At 44.9% G+C, this 19,318-nt stretch overlaps 1 protein-coding gene across 1 annotated transcript; it reads left to right on the top strand.

Annotated features, from left to right (window-relative positions):
- Positions 1-5,544: 5,544 nt before the first annotated feature.
- LOC126311354 (putative uncharacterized protein ASB16-AS1) lies at positions 5,545-6,425 on the top strand. Its single transcript, XM_049992218.1, has 2 exons — positions 5,545-5,636; positions 6,176-6,425. Exons 1-2 carry the CDS (start codon positions 5,545-5,547, stop codon positions 6,423-6,425), a joined length of 342 nt encoding a protein of 113 aa, XP_049848175.1.
- Positions 6,426-19,318: the final 12,893 nt, after the last annotated feature.

Genomic DNA, 19,318 nt, shown 5'->3' with positions numbered 1-19,318 from the left:
AATTAATTGGAACACGGAAAATGACTATCTGCAGTGACTACAAGAAGATAGCTGAAGATCTAATGGACAAACCAGTTACCAAGAGAAATGTTCTTCGAGCAGCTGCTTAGTTTTATGACCCTGTTGGTGTGTTCACTCCTGTTGGGATCGTTTCAAAGCGAATTTTCCAAGACACATGGCTGAGGGGAGGAAGTCCTGCCGATAGATCTTGCATGTCGTTGGCACTCGTGGGTCTCAAAGCTTCATCACTTGTCATCACTGCATATTCCTAGATGGATAGGGACGCTAGGCACAGGTGGCTCTGCGGAGGTGCATGTATTCTGTGATGCATCTGAAAGAGCCTACGGCGCTGTTTTGTACGTAAGGACAGCTACTGAAACTGGATACAATGTGCACATTGTCTGTAGCAAGAACAGACTAGCCCCCATCAAGAAGGTAACTCTACCCAGGTTGGAGTTACTCGCTGCATTGGTTGGATCGCGACTCCTTCATTACTTTTGCCAGGAAACAGGGTTTCATGCCAACAGAGCTACCTTGTGGAGCGCACCCGACAGTCACTTTGGAATGGGTACGGAGTGATGCAAAGAAATGGAAAACCTTTATTTGTAATCGAGTAACAGAGATATTGACATACACCACACCCAGCCAATGGAGGCACTGTCCGGGAAGCCAAAATCCTGCCGATTAGAAGCAAATCTGCTAGCACTCTTGATATCTAGTGGGGTGGACCACTGTGGCTTTCAGAATACAAGCAGTTCTGGCCACTGGACATCCCAGCCAGAACTCCATCAATGCCAGAAGCCAAAACGAGAGCAAATATCACTCTTATCACCATCACTGAGCCACTACTGGACACAGCAAGGTCCAGTTCATATTGTCGAGTACTGCCTTTGTATTTCGATTTATCAGCACAACAAGAAACAAAAACAGAATCTCTGTCAGTTTGAGTGCTTTGGAATTACAAAATACCCGCACCTACTGGATCAGAAGAGTTCACGAGGAACTGGTGAACTGTCTGCACTGCGTAAGGGAGAACAATTTCCCAAGGAATCAAAGATCGCTCGATACAATCCCTTTATATCGGATGGCATCCTTCATCTTGGTGGTAGGCTGCAATGTGTTGCACTGTCACACTCAGAGAAGCATCCAATTATATTGGATGGACGTCACCATTTCACTGAGCTTTTCATCAGACATGTATGACTGCATCATCTCGGTGTGCAGATTATGTTAGGGGAGCTGCGAGAAGAATTTTGGATTCTGCGAGGACGACGAGCTGTTCGGAGAGTTGTTCTCTCTTGCCTACCGTGCAAGATAATACACAGTCGCCGGTATGAAGAGATGGAGGCCCCACAACCACTGGGCAGAGTTCAGCCTTCAAGACCATTTGCAGTAACGGGCATCGATTTTGCTGGACCATTATATGTCAAATCTGGGCATCAAACAAAAAGGTCCTACATTGTTCTATTCACATGTGCAACAACACAGGCCATTCATATTGAACTTGCAACTGACCGATTTTTGATGGTCGTGCAGTGCTTTGTAGGACGTAGGAGCCTGCCAGTCAGTGTCTACTCAGACAATGCCCCAACATTCCATGCAGCCGACTCAGAACTGTCAGAGTTCTACTGTGCCCACAGTGGAATCACTTCGAAATTCATACCACCACGGGCGGTAACTCATATTCTGTTTATCCTCAGTTCCATTGCACAAAGAGTAGTAACTCGTAATATGTGTACCCTCAGTTGCGTAATAGCAGCTGAAGAAATTAGTGTCTTACTTCGGGACACATTCGGTTCTCTTGTGAGCGCCTTCAAATTTGGAGTACTGAAATCAGTCACCTGTAAGACTTCCTCCGGCGCTCGACACAGTGTGCTGGAATCGCTTTACTGCAAAAGCGTCGGTCTCCAATCGACTCTTGTAGTGTTCTGGTATTGTCTGAAGGCCATCCACATCAAAAGCACATCGTTCTTAAGTTCTACTGACACGATCTGATTCAACTTGACCACTTCCAGGACTAAAGTAATATATTACAATAATATTTGAATGAAGAAATGTATTCAGTCATACTCAGATCATTGGCAATAATTACAAATAAAGGTTTGTTTATAAATAAGTAATCTAGTATTCTTGCATAAACGTGCTCACATTAAATGAGAACGAATTGTTACTAAAGTTTTTCTCAAGCATTATTTATGCCTTCTTGACGGAAGCGTTTTTTGCTTCTCTTTTGAATTGTGAAGTCTACTATCACATGCTTTTGATCAGTTTTAGATTAGCACAGTTTTATAATAGCAATTATAGTCAACATGTCAGATTCCTTAATCGCGCAGGTAGGTTAGAAATTCAAAAAGGGAAATGGATAGGTTAAAGTTAGATATAGTGGGAATTAGCGAAGTTCGATGGCAGGAGGAACAAGACTTCTGGTAAAGTGTATGCAGGGTTATAAATACAAAATCAAATAGGGGTAATACAGAAGTAGGTTTAATAATGAATAAAAAGATAGGAGTTCGGGTAAGCTACTACAAACAGCACAGTGAACGCATTATTGTGGCCAAGATAGACACGGAGCCCACGCCTACTACAGTAGTTCAAGTTTGTATGCCAACTAGCTTTGCAGATGATGAAGAAATTGAAGAAATATATTATGAGATAAACAATATTATTCAGATAGTGAAGGAGGACGAAAATATAATAGTCATGGGTGACAGGAATTCGATAGTAGGAAAAGGAATAGAAGGAAACGTAGTAGGTGAATATGGATTGGGGCTAAAAAATGAAAGAGGAAGCCGCCTGATAGAATTTTGCGCAGAGCATAACTTAATCACAGCTAACACTTGGTTCAAGAATCATGATAGAAGGTTGTATACATGGAAGAATCCTGGAGATACTAAAAGGTATCAGATAGATTATATAATGGTAAGACAGAGATTTAGGAACCAGGTTTTAAATTGTAAGACATTTCCAGGGGCAGATGTGGGCTCTGACAACAATCTATTGGTTATGAACTGTAGGTTAAAACTGAAGAAACTGCAAAAAGGTGGGAACTTAAGGAGATGGGACCTGGATAAACTAAAAGAACCAGAGATTGTACAGAGTTTCAGGGAGAGCATAAGGGAACAATTGACAAGAATGTGGGAAAGAAATACAGTAGAAGAAGAAAGGGTAGCTTTGATGGATGAAGTAGTGAAGGCACCAGAGGATCAGTCCTTGGGTGACAGAAGAAATTCTGAATTTAATTGATGAAAGGAGAAAATATAAAAATTCAGTAAATGAAGCAGGCTAAAAGGAATACAAACGTCTAAAAATGAGATCGACAACAGGAAGTTCAAAATGGCTAAGCAGGGATGGCTAGAGGACAAATGTAAGGATGCAGAGGCTTATGTCACGAGGGGTAAGGTAGATACTGCCTACAGGAAAATTAAAGACACCTTTGGAGAGAAGAGAACCACTTCAATGAATATCAAGAACTCAGATGGAAACCCATTTCTAAGCAAAGAAGTGAAAGCAGAAAGGTGGAAGGAGTATATAGAGGGCCTATACAAGGGCGATGTACTTGAGGACAATATTATGGAAATGGAAGAGAATGTAGATGAAGATGAAACGGGAGATACGATACTGCGTGAAGAGTTTGACAGAGCACTGAAAGACCTGAGTCGAAACAAGGCCCCGGGAGTAGACAACATTCCATTAGAACTACTGACAGCCTTGGGAGAGCCAGTCCTGACAAAAGTCTACGTTTTGGTGAGCAACATGTATGACACAGGCGAAATACCCTCAGACTTCAAGAAGAATATAATAATTCCAATCGCAAAGAAAGCAGGTGTTGACATGTGTGAAAATTATTGGACTATCAGCTTAAAATGTCACGGCTTCAAAATACTAACGCGAATTCTTTACAGACGAATGGAAAAACTGGTAGAAGGCGACCTCGGAGAAGATCAGTTTGGATTCCGTAGAAATATTGGAACACGTGAGGCAATACTGACCCTACGACGTATCTTAGAAGCTAGATTAAGAAAAGGCAAAGCTACGTTTTTTGAATTTGTAGACTTAGAGACAGCTTTTGACTATGTTGACTGGAATACTCTCTTTCAAATTCTGAAGGTGTAAGGGGTAAAATACGGGGATCGGAAGGCTATTTACAATTTGTACAGAAAGCAGATGGCAGTTACAAGAGTCGAGGGGCATGAAAGGGAAGGTGTGGATGGGAAGAGAGTGAGACAGGGTTGTAGCCTCTCCCCGATGTTATTCAATCTGTATATTGAGCAAGCAGTAAAGGAAACAAAAGAAAAATTCGGAGTAGGTATTAAAATCCATGGAGAAGAAATAAAAACTTTGAGGTTCGGCGATGACATTGTAATTCTGTCAGAGACAGCAAAGGACATGGAAGAGCGGTTGAACGGAATGGACAGTGTCTTCAAAGGAGGGTATAAGATGAACATCAACAAAAGCAAAACGAGGATAATGGAATGTAGTGGTATTAAGTCGGGTGATGCTGAGTTAGATTAGGAAGTGAGACACTTAAAGTAGTAAAGGAGTTTTGATATTTAGGGAGCAAAGTAAGTGATGATGGTCGAAGTAGGGAGAATATAAAATGTAGACTGGCAATGGCAAGGAAATCATTGCTGAAGAGAAGAAATTTGTTAACATTGAGTATAGATTTAAGTATTAGGAAGTCATTTCTGAAAGTATTTGTATGGATGGTAGCCATGTATGGAAGTGAAACATGGACGATAAATAGCTTGGATAAGAAGAGAATAGAAGCTTTCGAAATGTGGTGCTACAGAAGAATGCTGAAGATTAGATGGGTAGATAACATAACTAATGAGGAGGTATTGAATAGAATTGGGGAAGAAGAGGAGTTTGTGGCACAACTTGACTAGAAGAAGGGATCGGTTGGTAGGAGATGTCCTGAGGCATCAAGGGATCACAAATGTAGCATTGGAGGGCAGCGTGGAGGGTAAAAATCGTAGAGGGAGACCAAGAGATGAATACACTAAACAGATTCAGAAGGATGTAGGTTGCAGTAGGTACTGGGAGATGAAGAAGGTTGCACAGGATAGAGTAGCATGGAGAGCTGCATCAAAGCAGTCTCAGGACTGAAGACCACAACAACAAGATAGTCAACATTTGAATAAAGTTACTGGGAAAGTAGTACACTCGTCATTAAATAAATAGACAGATACGACTAAATATGAGATGTTTGTGTTGTAATCATTTGCTGTGTAGTTGTGGGGTACGCGATGTTGTGACAAACATTTGTATTAAAAAAGCCGAAAAATAAAATAGATGCAGATACTTAGCTTTGACAGGTGATGGATATAGTGATTTGCTATGTAGTCTCAGATATCGTATGTTGAAATTGCAGAAGCGATTAATAGTTGTTAATCCAGAGGTTGACGGTGAAAATATTTAGTCAGTGTAAATTATTGAATTTTGTTGTTTCAAAGACATTGAAATTATTGCTGTTTCATTGGGTGTGGCCCATTTTTTGTGGGATCGCCGAAGTATTCCGGTTTACATTAATTTTTGGTTGTAAGAATGGCTGTAAAAGCCGTCCGCCCGCGTTCCGGTTCGCCCGGAGCCCCGCCCAGCGCACACAGGCCCCGCGGGCAGGCGGCCGTGCGTGTGACGTCAGCAGCTGCGCACCCTACGTTCCTAGCGACAGCCGGACCACTGTCACACGTCTCACGGCGACTGTCGACTTGGACGTTTCCCGACCTGTGCCCTTACCTTCAGTCATCACCGGAAGTTTTCAAGATCATCACGGGCTGCTAAGGTGCGAAATGGTTCCTCAGAGAATCGGCGACTGAGGGAACGTGTGAAAAACCCTGAGAATAAAAAGGGATAGCACGAAAGGACGTGTGTCAGGACATGAGAGAGATTCAATCCAGAAAGACGAAGTCGCAGAGAGCGAAAATAGTAGGGGGAAAATGGAGATTCGGAGGCGTGCCACAAATATTTAAGGGCATTGTAGTAAGTTAGATGACGAAGATGGCTCGAGGAGGGAAGTCGTGGCGTGCCGCATCAAACGAGTCAGTATGGCGAGTATCTGAAAAAGAATCAGGTAAACTCCTTTGGCGTGGCGTGAGCACAAGATGAGTACAAGTTTTATTGCGTAGAGAGTCTGTTTTGAGCTCGAACAAGAAAAGTGAGGAAGATTGTCCTGCAGCAAGTGGCGAGGAGAGCAGAGTGCGGCAGAAGACTGTGCCGCCGCGGCCGCCGCCCACTGCCGGCCGGCCTGCTGGCTCCCGGGGCACCGCGTGGGAGCGCCAGCGGCAGGGCAGCCGTGGGCGGGACAGGCCGGGTCCGGGTCCGGGCCGCGGCCGTCCGTCACGGCGCTGCCGGGGCTCAGGCTGCGCGCGGCGCCCCCTCGCTCTCATTCTTCCACTTGCCGTTGCATGTATGCCTTCCCAGTGTGACGGTCGCACAGATATTGACATTTTTAACGGTTGTAAACCGCAGTTAAGGTATTCCTTCTATTCCAGCGTCGTATTGTTCGTGGAAAGAAGGATTGTCGGTATGCTTCTGTGTGGGCTCTAATCTCTATCCTCATGGTCTCTTCGTCAGATATACGTAGGAGGGAGCCTACTTGACTCCTCGGTGAAGGTATGTTCTCCAAACTTCAACAAAAGCCCGCACCGAGCTACTGAGCGTCTCTCCTGCAGAGTCTTCCACTGGAGTTTATCTATCATCTCCGTAACGCTTTCGCGATTACTAAATGATCCTGAAACGAAACGCGCTGCTCTCCGTTGGATCTTCTTTATCTCTTCAATCAACCCTATCTGGTACTTAAGAGTAGCACATTTATTTAATGTCTATGAAAATAAAAAAGGATCGAAAGAGACGCGATTGTACGGCCAAGGAGGAAGGACGTACTTTATGGTACACACACTGTTTTGTTTCGCTGTACGGAGGGCAGTCACTTAGCGGTACACATATTTTATGTAAGTTATTCGTATTTCTGATACAATAAACTTGTTATTGTTATCACAAATTCAGTTTCTTTGTAATAGTTGTCACCTCAACTGCTCGCAGTGGCTAATTATTTTTAATTAGCATTTTTCCAGTAATTTGCGCTGCGAGAAGCTCATCTCTCTGGTCGGTCATTACGCGTCGAAGTATTAATTTATTTTTCAAAGTGTTAACAGTAACTGTAAATGCGAGAGATTTCGTTATAAGAACCTTTTTAAACTGGAACAGATAATTAATTTTTAAATTATACAGATTCCATGAGTTCAGTAAGTTTTATCCTGGCCGCTTCACGGCAACAATCAAAGTTCTCTCAAGTCTTGCTTTGCAATCAATAAACAGAAATTAACAAAATTACATTCAATTCAGTTAATGGAAACTATATTTTAGTCACCACGTTCAAAATCTAAAGTTGGTACATAACAGCGGCCCTTCAAGAATCCGTTTCATATTTACTTACGCACCTAAGTAAAAGTGATAACAAAAGATAATATCCCTGAGAGAGTCATGCCCAAACCAAATAAAAATACATGCTCATAAATTAAAAATAAAAATATATAAGAAATATATGTAATTTATTTTGTATATGACGTAACAAATGCCACCGGCGTCACATCAGATGACTCGACTAAAATACACTGCAACCTCGTATTGGCGAGCTATGGCCACGAATGTCGACAGTACCCGATTGAAAACTCTGAAAGTGATGAAAAGGTCCGAAAAGCGGGTAGTTCACAGAGCGACCCGCCCTTTTCGCGGCTGTCTCCCGCAGTTCGCTCGCCAGAATTTCGCCGCCTCTTTTGGACTAGCCGAAGAGCTCTTTTCCCAAGGGAACGTAATTCCGGACCACAGTCTCCGACTTGCCGTCGAAAACGGAGCGACGGAACGCACCTTGCCGCGTCAGTTCGACAGACAGATACGGCATTGCTGCATCTGCCCATTACGAAATATAACATAATAAACACATCTTAAGAAAACGAAATTTTCCGTCTGTCACGTGCATCGTAACGCAACCGGTTAGAGAACCTAGTCTCTGATAAGTTTTCCGCCGTTCTCAAAGTAAAGGCCCAAATCGCCAGAGCCTAATTATTGCAGACACATTGAACTCGTTCGTGGAGAACTGAAATCTTCTCTACAGGATTCGGCATGTATTCCGCAAACAGAAATGTTGCCAGCTCACCTCGTCCGTGACGTCCAGACTCCACAGGCCAGTAGATGTCCGTGGTCAGTTTCATTTACGGATAAAATGCGGTACAGTGTGCCCCGTCGTTTAGTGCACATAAAACAAACTTACGGAGCACCGGACAGGATTGGTGGGCTGGGGACACGTACAGGTTGGTCACTGTGCAGTGGACGGCGTCGAGCGCTCCGGCAGACACACACACACACACACACACACACACACACACACACACACACACAAACACACACAATCACCATCTCCCTGCTCGCTGGCTTTGTGGATCACGACGCCACAGTTAACGCACAACTATGACGGACGGCACCACCTTGTTGCGGGGTAACGCCCGACGTCGACTCGTTTCCATTACACTACGCAATTGGGAAATTCTCCGTACAGTTGCGATTTCCTTATTTTTGTACCCCTGGAGAAAGAGACACGCAGCCGTCAATCTGCATCGGATGGAGAGGTGCGAACGCCTGGCTATAATCACGGTTCCTCAGTCAACAGCAGACATTTCTCAATGAAGACGTTGATGGTCACGTCTCACAGTGACATAAATTAATTAACTAATATGACGATTAATTTTGAAACAATAAAGACTTTAGTTAACTTTTCCACTTCTTTCGTTTTAATTTGAGTGGCTTACATTATTGGTGAGAAATCGATGGATACAGCGCCTACTATAAAAAAAAAGGTTCAAATCGCTCTGAGCACTATGGGTCATCAGTACCCTAGAACTTAGAACCACTTAAACCTAACTAACCTAAGGACATCACACACATCCATGCCCGAAGCAGGATTCGAACCTGCGACCGTAGCGGTAGCGCGGTTCCAGACTGTAGCACCTAGAACCGCTCGGCCACCGCGGCCGCCCTACTGTAAAAGAAGCGAGAGTGACCGCCCGGAGCGCATTAAAGTGGAATGATCGTATAAGGAAACTGCACAAAAACCAGCAACTAGGCTCAGGTTTGTTGTAAAAACTGTACGGAAATGCAATCCGTCGGCGAAAGAAGGCTTTCAAAACGGTCCGTTTTCGATTATGTAGTAATGCTGGTCAGTCTGTGATCGTCTGCAAGGAAGGCGCTGAGCATTACGGACAAGTTTACCGTAAAAAATTCCAAAAGCGTGCATTCTGATAGGGGCCAGGTGCCTCGAGACAGGTGCCGATGATCGTGTCACACCGGTTGCACCACGCCCTAGCACTAACGTCGGCAACAAACAATACGTCAAGTGGAGCGTATCGCTCGCGTAGGTACCTAAGGACATCGACGAGCAAGCAATCTGCACACACACCCCTCATTCACTGATATTCGGTGACGAGAATTGAGACTGAACTGTTACCCCGTCCTGTGGAAATGTGACGTCACTGTCGGTAGCACAACAAGGTGACCACGAAGTGGAACGTCACAGGAAGGTGACCACGCGGGACAGCTCGTCAGTCGCGTATGTACGAGACAAAGTCGGTGAGCGCGTCTTCACAGTAGGCCCCGGAGCAGAAGAAGGACGCAGCGGCGGTAGGACGCAAGCGAGAAAGTGGAGCGCGGCTGCGGCCGCCGGCTGCCGGCTGCCTGCTGCCCCTGTGGGCGGGCGTCGCGATCTGCCAAAAGCAGCCAGGGGAGCCAACCAGCCCACTCACACCGCGGGAAACACCCTCTGCAGCACCTGCGCGACGCGCCGGTTTGCGGACCACATTCGCTCTGAGATATCTTCTCGCGGAGTTTCGCAGAACAGTTAACACACGTGAATCCCTCTCAACCGATTTGTCTACGAGTTGATCTTCAGAAATCGTACCCTCTGTGTGACGATGAAATCTTTTGTAACGAGAGACGAATAAATTGCATCATTGTTACTCGTATAGCCATGGCCAGTAAGACTAAAAGATACAGGGGATAGGCAAAATATTGCGAACAGTGGTAGTAATGGGTGGCGCCCAACAACACAGGCAAGACACGTATAGCGCCGTACGCACCAGGCATCACTGCAGATTGTTTACGAGTAGCGCACACTTCGTGTATGGTGTCAGGCAAATCCAACACCTTCCATGAAAACCCTGACATGATAGCAAATCCGACAGTATGTCACATAGTTCCGAATAAATCCTGACATTAAATTAACCAAAGTAATACGATCAACGAGTGAGCAAATGGAATACCACAGACTAACACAAGAATGCCTAAATGCATGTCATACCTTCCCACCGTGAAACAGACGCAGTTCCGAGGGGAGAAACGAGAACAGAGGCCGAGAGCAGAATCGTGTAGGCTAGCAGGCCATACGATAAGAGACGGACACCCACGTTGCCAGCCGACCGCCAAGACTACCTCCAGCCCATGTTAAAGGATAGAGCCCTCCAGAAGAACAGTATAGATCTTACGATAACACTAAAAGGGCCACACCAGCTAGAAGTTTTAGCGTGTGACTATACGCGTCTCTGCTACGTTGCAAACGTTAAAAACATTGCCTCACCATGAAAAATATAACTTTCTCATTGGATAGACAGAAGTTTTGTAGGCGGAGCTTAACGTTAACATTGAGGCCCTGATTGGTCACTTGAAAACACAACCAGATAGCTTTTCTTAAACCAACTTCGGTAAATTGTAATAAGGAGAAGTTAGAAAAGAGTTGCTTCCGAGACGGGGAGGTGTGTGGAGCTGCGCCGACCTCCGCCCCCTGACGCTGCTTAACCAACGACAAGGTAATGAACGCACGCGATTCCGCATAAGGCTTCACTAAGAATTGCACAAGTCTCATCTGTTAGACCTCCTTTTTGCATAATACTAATGTCGATTGTCAATTAAAGCTCATGGTATTCACATTTGCTATTAGAAGTTAAAAATCTGAAACGCGATGATTTTTCTGCTATATAATTATTGAGAAGCCACATCAGCCACTGTAATTTACAAGTTAAATAAGTAATTAAAGATAATTGAGAGTCTCTGTAGACCATTTCTGATAGTTTTCTTTTTTATGAAACTTAATTTAAACCTAGATTATAGACGTGATATGGCATAGGTCATCCTTCGATCCATTTTAGAACTTGGAAACCCATTCAGGGAATATTCGTTCACATTTTTGTTGAATGCAGTTGGTTTTTATCATCCTGTATTAAAACATTTCCTTTTATCAATAGTGCAATTTATAAACAATGTTTTGTGAGTAGAATAAAATTTCCAATGGTAAACTTAACTGCTTTTTCGACGTTATTTTACCAGCTAACTAAAAATAGGAAAGCCTTGAACCCCTTCCACTAAATTTAGTTAGTATTAAGATTCTTTTACAGGGAGTGCAGTGGAACTGACGCTGAAATCATTAAGTATTTGATTATATCATTGCTAGTCTCACTGAACTCTTCTGAACTCTACATGCCATGTGTGGTCTGCCGTCTCCTTACCAGCAACAGGTCCCAGGTTCAAACTAGTCAATTCCCTAAGAAACACGCTCAGAGCGTCGTTGCGCGAATGTGGTAGGGAGACACGACTTAGAACAAACAGACACCACGCAGAATGTTAGTTCGTATTTGCATTCAGAGGCCGAGGTCGACGTACAGTGAAAGACCTAACAGAGCTCCAAAGAGGGCAGATTGTGTGGAGGCCCGATTAGCTGGAGCATCAGTAACCATTCAGTTAGCTTATATAATGTTTCAAGAGCAACTGTTTCAACAGTCATGACAGCCTACACAAAACACGAAAAGACATTATCGTGTAAACGTAATAGTGGTCACTAATCGAAACTAAATGACAGAGATCGTCGTACGATAACACCAACTGACACAACAACAGAAAACTACGGCGGCTAAAGTGACTGCAGAACTCAATAGCCGTCTTCGAGACCCCCGTATCTATCGACGCTATCCGCCGACAACTCCGTAAAGCGAATATTCGTGGACGAGGTGCTATACGAAACTGTTAGTGACGACAATCGACGCGGAGAGGCGTAAAACATGGTGTCAGGAGGACACATCCGGGACTACTCAACACGTCATACGGTCCGACGAGTCAACGTTTCCGTTATTTCGAACATCGGACCGGGTTTACGTCTGGAGAACGCGAAAAGAAGCATACAACGGTTAAGAATGTAGCTGGAAGTGTAATGGTGTGGGCAACCTTATGACGGTATTCTCCTGGTCCCATCAATACTCTCAAAGGTCGTGTTACAGCCAACGGTTATGTGAATATTTTAGGTGGCCAGGTGCAGCCCACGACTCAAATGTTGTTCCCAACAATGTAGCCATGTTTCAGGACGATAACGCACCCATTCAGACAGGCAGGACAGTGCAATCGTGGTACGAGGAGCACGTAACCGGACTGCAGCGTCTTCCCTGGCCTCCCCGGACTCGAATGTTATCGAACCCTTGTCGGCGGTATTGGAGCGCAGACTCCGGGGCAGATTTCCGCCTCCTCCGTCGCTACAGGAGTTAGAAGAGGTTCTGATCGAAGAGTGGCACAACAATCCACTGGAGACTATACAATCATTATATGCCAATATTCCGAGAAGAATCGCAGCTGTATTACGGACAAATGGGGGTCCAAGCCTCTGTTAATAAACCATTACCAAGAAAGTGCCGGTGTTCACATTACTCTGCCTGCCCCCCTGTGTTTGCCAGAGCCTCGGACGCACCACACGGACCGGACTGTTGGCTGTGGCCCTGCCTCCCCCGGCGCGGACACCTGCGGACTGCTGCCACAGCGCCGGCAAACCGCCGCTGCGCAGCGCTACACCTCTACTAGGCGTTTCAGACAACAAAATTACAACACAGAAACGTATCTTACGAGTAATTTGCCAAACACTTTTTTTCCTTACCTCGTCCCTTGGAAAAAGAGTATATGAACTAAGAAAGTGACCTCGAAGGAAATCTTTGAACATTAAGTTTACAGACACATATCTTGTATTGAAAACCTGAAGGTGCTTCGCAATCAAAAAATCAAATACTGCGTGTGAAATGATTTTGACTGTATAATAAAAACAGTGGTCGCTAACTGCTGTTCTGCTGGAGCTCGAAGAAACTTCCAGCTGGAAATTTGTCAACAAAATGATAAAATTAATTTGCTTTTCGTGTCACGAAAGGAAAACAGCACGCACTAAGACACACACACACACACACACACACACACTCACACTCACACACACACACACACACACACACACACATAAATACTAAAAAACTTACGATGGCGCAAACACGTTGGACTCTTCTTTCTGCCGCGCGGGGTTAGCCGAGCGGTCTTAGGCGCTGCGGTCGTGGCCTGTGCGGTTGGTCCCGGCGCAGGTTCGAGTCCTCCCTCGGGCATGGGTGTGTGTGTTTACCCTTAGGGTAATTTAGGTTAAGTACTGTGTAAGCTTAGGGACTGATGACCTTAGCAGTTAAGTCTCATAATATTTCACACACATTTCGCCGGCCGCGGTGGTCTCGCGGTTCTAGGCGCACAGTCCGGAACCGTGCGACTGCTGCGGTCGCAGGTTCGAATCCTGCCTCGGGCATGGATGTGTGTGATGTCCTTAGGTTAGTTAGGTTTAAGTAGTTCTAAGTTCTAGGGGACTGATGACCACAGCAGTTGAGTCCCATAGTGCTCAGAGCCATTTGAACCATTTGAACCACACACATTTCATTCTTCTTTCTGAGATTCCAGATGCTTCTGATATCAGTTTTTTTGCTCGGACAAAACTAACATTCCGGATTGCTTCTTTAGGATAAGAAAGTTTACGTAAAAAGTTAAACATATCGCAATTACGTTTTTACTTTGTCCTTAACGCCTAGTAGGTGTTGACCTACATGACGATGACTCGGAGTGCCTCCTGCGTTACTGGCATCCGCCCTTCAGTGGAGAGGTTTCACGGAACAAAGCGAAACTCGGCTGTATGCAAGCACCAGATTGTGTGGACTGACCAGTCGGTGCGGTTCACTAAAATTCAGTGCTATTCATAAAGAAGGAACATATTACAAACATTTATTGCTTCCAAACTAGGAAAGATAGAAACGTAATTCCAACCTTCCTGGAAAGAGAAAAGTTCAGATTTTTATGCATTCAATGTGAACACGAAAAATATCAAAACGGTGGCTCGTTTCCTGCCACACACGGAGCAAATAGTCTCTCATTAGTGACTTCACAGCTTCAAGCACAATGCGACGTCGCAGACTTTGGAGAATGTGAGGCATAGGGGGGATAAAAACGCGGTCTTTTGCGTATAACACAGCCGCAGGCACGCCCGACGTTACCTGAGTTACGTCGTGCCGGGACGTCGGACTGGAAGAGCAGGAGCAGAGGACGAGTGCACTCCCACGTCTCCGGACCTCACTTACATCTTGTGGCTTTTGTCTGTGGGGCTACGTGAAACAGCGCGCTTCCATCACGCCTGTGGCTGACATTCTTGAAAGTCTGCGAAATCGCACTGCTGAAGCTGCGGATTCCAAAACGAAAGACCACCTGCTTCGTGTGTGGCACGAAATGAAGCGCCATTTTGATATTTCTCGTGTAAAACATGGTTCTCATATTGAATACGTAAAAATCTGAACTTTTCTCTTTCCAGGAACATTCAAATTGCGTTCCTATAGTTTGTAGTTTAGAAGCAGTAAGTGTTTGAAATCTGTTCCTTATTTTTGAATAGCCCTGTACATTTCTCGATGAGGTTAGCGAATTTTCGACGCGGGAGAAACTCTTTCGGTATTGCGAAGAGCAGCTTAAGCGCAGATCGTATTTTCGTGTCCCTCAGTGCAGAACAGTCAGCAGGGGCGGCGCTGCGGGACTTTGGAGTGGAGCGCCGTTCGCCTCTGGACGGCTTTTAGCGTTCCAATACGAGAAATTAATATATTGTAGAGTCAGCAAATATCATAGGTTACACGCAAATAGGCAAGTCAAAACGGAGGACAGTCTTAACAATGTTAAGGTAGATACCCTGTAATCATTGTACCCACTAGAAGGCACACCCTCAACAACTGCATTATGCCCTAGCAAAATGATTGGTAGTAGCCTGCGAAGATGCAGAGGACCATAAAGGATAGCTTAACAGTGAAGCATCGGAACAGGTGTGTGGCCAACAAATCACTCAAAACGTTGCTCATCTGTATTTAAACATAAGTGTAAAAAAGAAAATTTAAAATAGCGTACTCTCATGAATAAATATATTAGAATATTCAAATAATAGACACTTTACGCTTTTAAACGACATTAACACCAAAAGACGTTACATTAGTGTAATGAAAAACTCAAATGGAACGTACTGGCCTGCACACTGTCTAAAAGACAAGTTAATCGACATGTGGTTCGTCTTTTAGACGATGTAAGTGGCCAATATCTTTCATTTAAGATTTTGATTACACAGATGTATTGGCTTTTGGTGTTAATGTCGTTTAAGGGGGGGTAGGAAGTGAAACGGGCCAACTTGGAGCAGGAGAGGCACCACAGGACATTTTAATTTGCACTGTCTATACTTTTACAAATAAATTTATGAAACTTTGTTAGCATGACCAGGAAGGATTCAGGATTCACACTCAATGCAGAGGAAGTTCAAAAACATAACAAAACAAATATTTTTTTACATGTGAAATTTCATCATTTTTTCACTTGGTATTGGCTGCATTTGTTGCTGTAGGTACACTTCTCTTCATAACTAAGAAACTCTAGAATTTCCCAAATCTGTTAAAAACTGTGGTAAAAGTTGAGATAATTAGCTATAAAATTCGAGTTTTATCTAAACACGAATTTTAAAACGTAACAGCCCATTCATTTTTCTATAGATTAAATAAATTCTAGAGTTTCATACACCTGTAAGTATGGTTAGTAAGCTGTGCAACATTCATCGAAGAATCTCTCTTAATTATGAAGAATAGTGTACCTATAGCAACAAATGCAGCCAACAGTAAGTGAAAGAAAATCACGAAGTTTCACATTTAAAAAATATTATTTTTTCGTGTTTTCGAACTTCCACTGCTATGAGTGTGAGTCCTGAATGCTTCCTGGTCATGCTGACAAAGTTTTATGAATTTATTTGTAAAAGTATAGACAATGCAAATTAAAATGTCCTGCGATGCCTCTCCTTCTCGAAGTCGGCCTGTTTGACTTCCTACCCCCCTTAACAGACTAAGGTGTGCATTCTTTTACAATTTATTTGTTGATGGGAACACATAATTTTAAATTTTATTTTTCTTCTTTCTGTTCACATATGTTTAAACACATAAGAGTGAAATAAGCCACTGTTCTCATTCATACTCCCTCTATTATTCACTGTTTTTATCTCGTGGAGCGGCTCCACTCAGACATACATTTACGAATAGAACGAGCGACGGGTCGCAAAATGCCTCGATGAGTAGGCGGAGAACATCTAGGATCGTCACAATTGGCAGAAACCGAACACGGAACGATTTCAGCGTCGCTTCACAATCCAGTTTTGAGCGAGAGGTCCTCGTGCCGAGGAAGCACTTTTGCGAGGGGGCAGCGCTACTTTGTATCCTCATCTTCACGTACGCACCGTGCTTCATTTTACCTCCGGCGCATGTCCGTAGTAAACTGGTCAGTTCGTGCTCCGGCATATTTCTGTTTCCCTTCTTTATCTGCAGTACTTTCTCCGTCGTCCTCTCCACGTCCCTCTACCGAATCCTTAGCTGGATCTGCTACGGTAGTACCGTTTAAGGACAGTTACACTGTCCCCTACGGTTCCCTGTGTCGCGAGGTTCCTTGTAGCCGTCACGTCTCCAGGTAACCAGATTTGCAAATACTTCCTTTTCGTTTTTAGATCTGCACCTGCAGGAAGTTACGGTCAAGTTTCCGATATTTAATCACCTGTGAATTGTCTCGAGCGGATGCGGCGCACCTGAAGACACTCGTGGACTCGTCTCGCGGTGGAGGTGGGCTGGCTGCGCCTCCCGCAGCCGCATGTGCCGTGTTAGGTGCCTCCCTGTCGGCATCGAGGCTGGCCGGAGTGGCCGTGCGGATCTAGGCGCTGCAGTCTGGAGCCGAGCGAGCGCTAGGGTCGCAGGTTCGAATCCTGCGTCGGGCATGGATGTGTGTGATGCCCTTAGGTTAGTTAGGTTTAAGTAGTTCTACGTCTAGGGGACTGATGACCACAGAAGTCCCATAGTGCTCAGAGCCATTTTTGTCGGCATCGATTCGGTCGCTGACAATTGGCGGACAGTGCGTAGGTGAGCTCCGGCGCAGTCGGCACGGCGAGAAGCAGAGCCGAGAACTGGCCTCCCGAGTCCGAGCCCCGCCCCGCCGACACCCATTTATGGACACACAGAGCAGGAGAGTGCTCTCCCTCCCCTCCATTTATTTTGCTATAAAGCGTCCGTTACCTTACGTGACTCTAATATTTACAGTCCACGATTAACGACACTGTTAGATGTGTAACATATATTTTTACATATCTTTGTCCACTCGATATATTTTCAAATTTTGTCCACTCGATATATTTTCAAATTTTACGGTTTTAAACTCGAGTTATCTTTTTACGTTTTTCATACAAGCTGTATCAAAATGAAAGATAATCAATGTCTTACGTTAGCTTAATATTACTAGTTAGAAATGTAAAAACATTCGTATTGTAGGGTGATCTATTTTATGTTTCAAGATCCTTTCATACCTTTCTCATAGCGATTACAAGAATTTTGTTGTACTGACTCAACACGTACTATTCCCATTGATATTCTTATCAGTTACCGAAAATGAATAGTGTGCAGCGCTTACAGGCAATGTAAACCTTACCTGGAAAGTGACTTGCTGAGATTCACTGTCAACAAAAGTTTCCTCTAGCCGCGCGTAGCTTCGTATTCCTATACGGCGCCGCCCACGGCCGCGCCCGTCCACCTGCGCCGTCACCCACCTACCAGCCCCACTGCTAAAGGTCAATGCCAGTCCAGTATCACAGTACAAACGTACTAAACCTTTTAAACCTTTGCAAGCCTCCTTTCCGACAATCTTGAAATATTTCAGTACTTGTTGCCCTCAGATTTTATGTTCCCTCAAGGCAAACCGTCTTCTACGCGAGCGACTCCTCCCCACCCGTACACGTCTCCTCCTCGGATGGGTGGAGCAACGGTTCGGCTGCCGACTCCCTAGGGTTGGCGCCACTACTTAACTCTCAATTAAAACTTTCTTCTACATGAAGTCTTCAGTTTTAGAACACCTGAGGTCCACGTGCCGGGCATACCCATAACCTCAGCTCGATTGGTTCCCTATGGCGGTACTCCTCAACCACTAAATTATTTTTACGTCATGCTGGATCCCAGCCTTACACAAAACTGAAAGGGGACCTGCACGCCTACCCAACCCACGGACGGCTTCCCTCTCTCTCACGAGCCGCTAGGCGCTTCCCCCGACCCTCTCCCTGCTTCCCGCCTTTCTCCATCCCTCACCCCTGTACACTGACCGTGGGTCAGGAAACATCTGGTAGTCAACTGAGCACGGCAGGCCGGAGTGGCCGTGCGGTGGCCGCTACGGTCTGGAGCCGAGCGACCGCTACGGTCGCAAGTTCGAATCCTGCCTCGGGCATGGATGTGTGTGATCTCCTTACGTAAGTTAGGTTTAAGTAGTTCTAAGTTCTAGGGGACTGATAACCACAGCAGTTAAGTTCCATAGTGCTCAGAGCCATTTCAACTGAGCACAATATAGGAAGGCAGCAGAGAGAGTGTGTGTGTGTGTGTGTGTGTGTGTGTGTGTGTGTGCGTGCGCGCGAATGTGTGCAGCTTGTAAAAGGAAATTCATTTCGAAACCTAGCAGAGCTTTGTGTACCTGTAGACCACGCAGCGCTTCTGCCTTTCGGTGACTCGTCTCCTTTAAACCTAAATAATTTGTAAAACTAAAACACCGTATTTGGCAGTTATCATATCCCAGTTTCGTACTAAGAAATCTCGTACATCATGTATCCTACATTTGCATTTATATAGTAGTCGCAACATACCGCCAGGAAGAGCTTACAACAGGAACGCTGTCCTAGCAGAGTGAGCAGGTGTTGGCTATATATTACTTGTGTTGCCAAGATTTATGTTTGTATTCCTTGAGTGAAGAGCGACTCAGTCGATCAAGTACGCGCCGCCTCGCGTTCAGTCGAGGCCTACGACGAAGACAGAACGAAGTAAGGCCAGCGCGAGCTCAGCAGACAAACTACGCTCCTACACCTGTTAACTCGTAACCAGGTGCGTACATACAAACGAAAACTGCATCTTCTATT

The sequence above is a fragment of the Schistocerca gregaria genome, unplaced genomic scaffold (genome assembly GCF_023897955.1).
Source record: "Schistocerca gregaria isolate iqSchGreg1 unplaced genomic scaffold, iqSchGreg1.2 ptg000414l, whole genome shotgun sequence".
Classification (NCBI taxonomy): Eukaryota; Metazoa; Arthropoda; class Insecta; order Orthoptera; family Acrididae; genus Schistocerca; species Schistocerca gregaria.
Note: the sequence above shows the minus strand (reverse complement) of the source record. Positions and strands in the feature narration are given on the sequence as shown.

Coding starts and splice junctions, on each gene's coding strand:
- LOC126311354 (XM_049992218.1), top strand. CDS start 5,545: ATGGCTGTAAAAGCCGTCCGCCCGCGTTCCGGTTCGCCCGGAGCCCCG. Junction 5,637..6,175: donor CAGGCGGCCGTGCGTGTGAC/GTCAGCAGCTGC, acceptor ATTGTCCTGCAG/CAAGTGGCGAGGAGAGCAGA.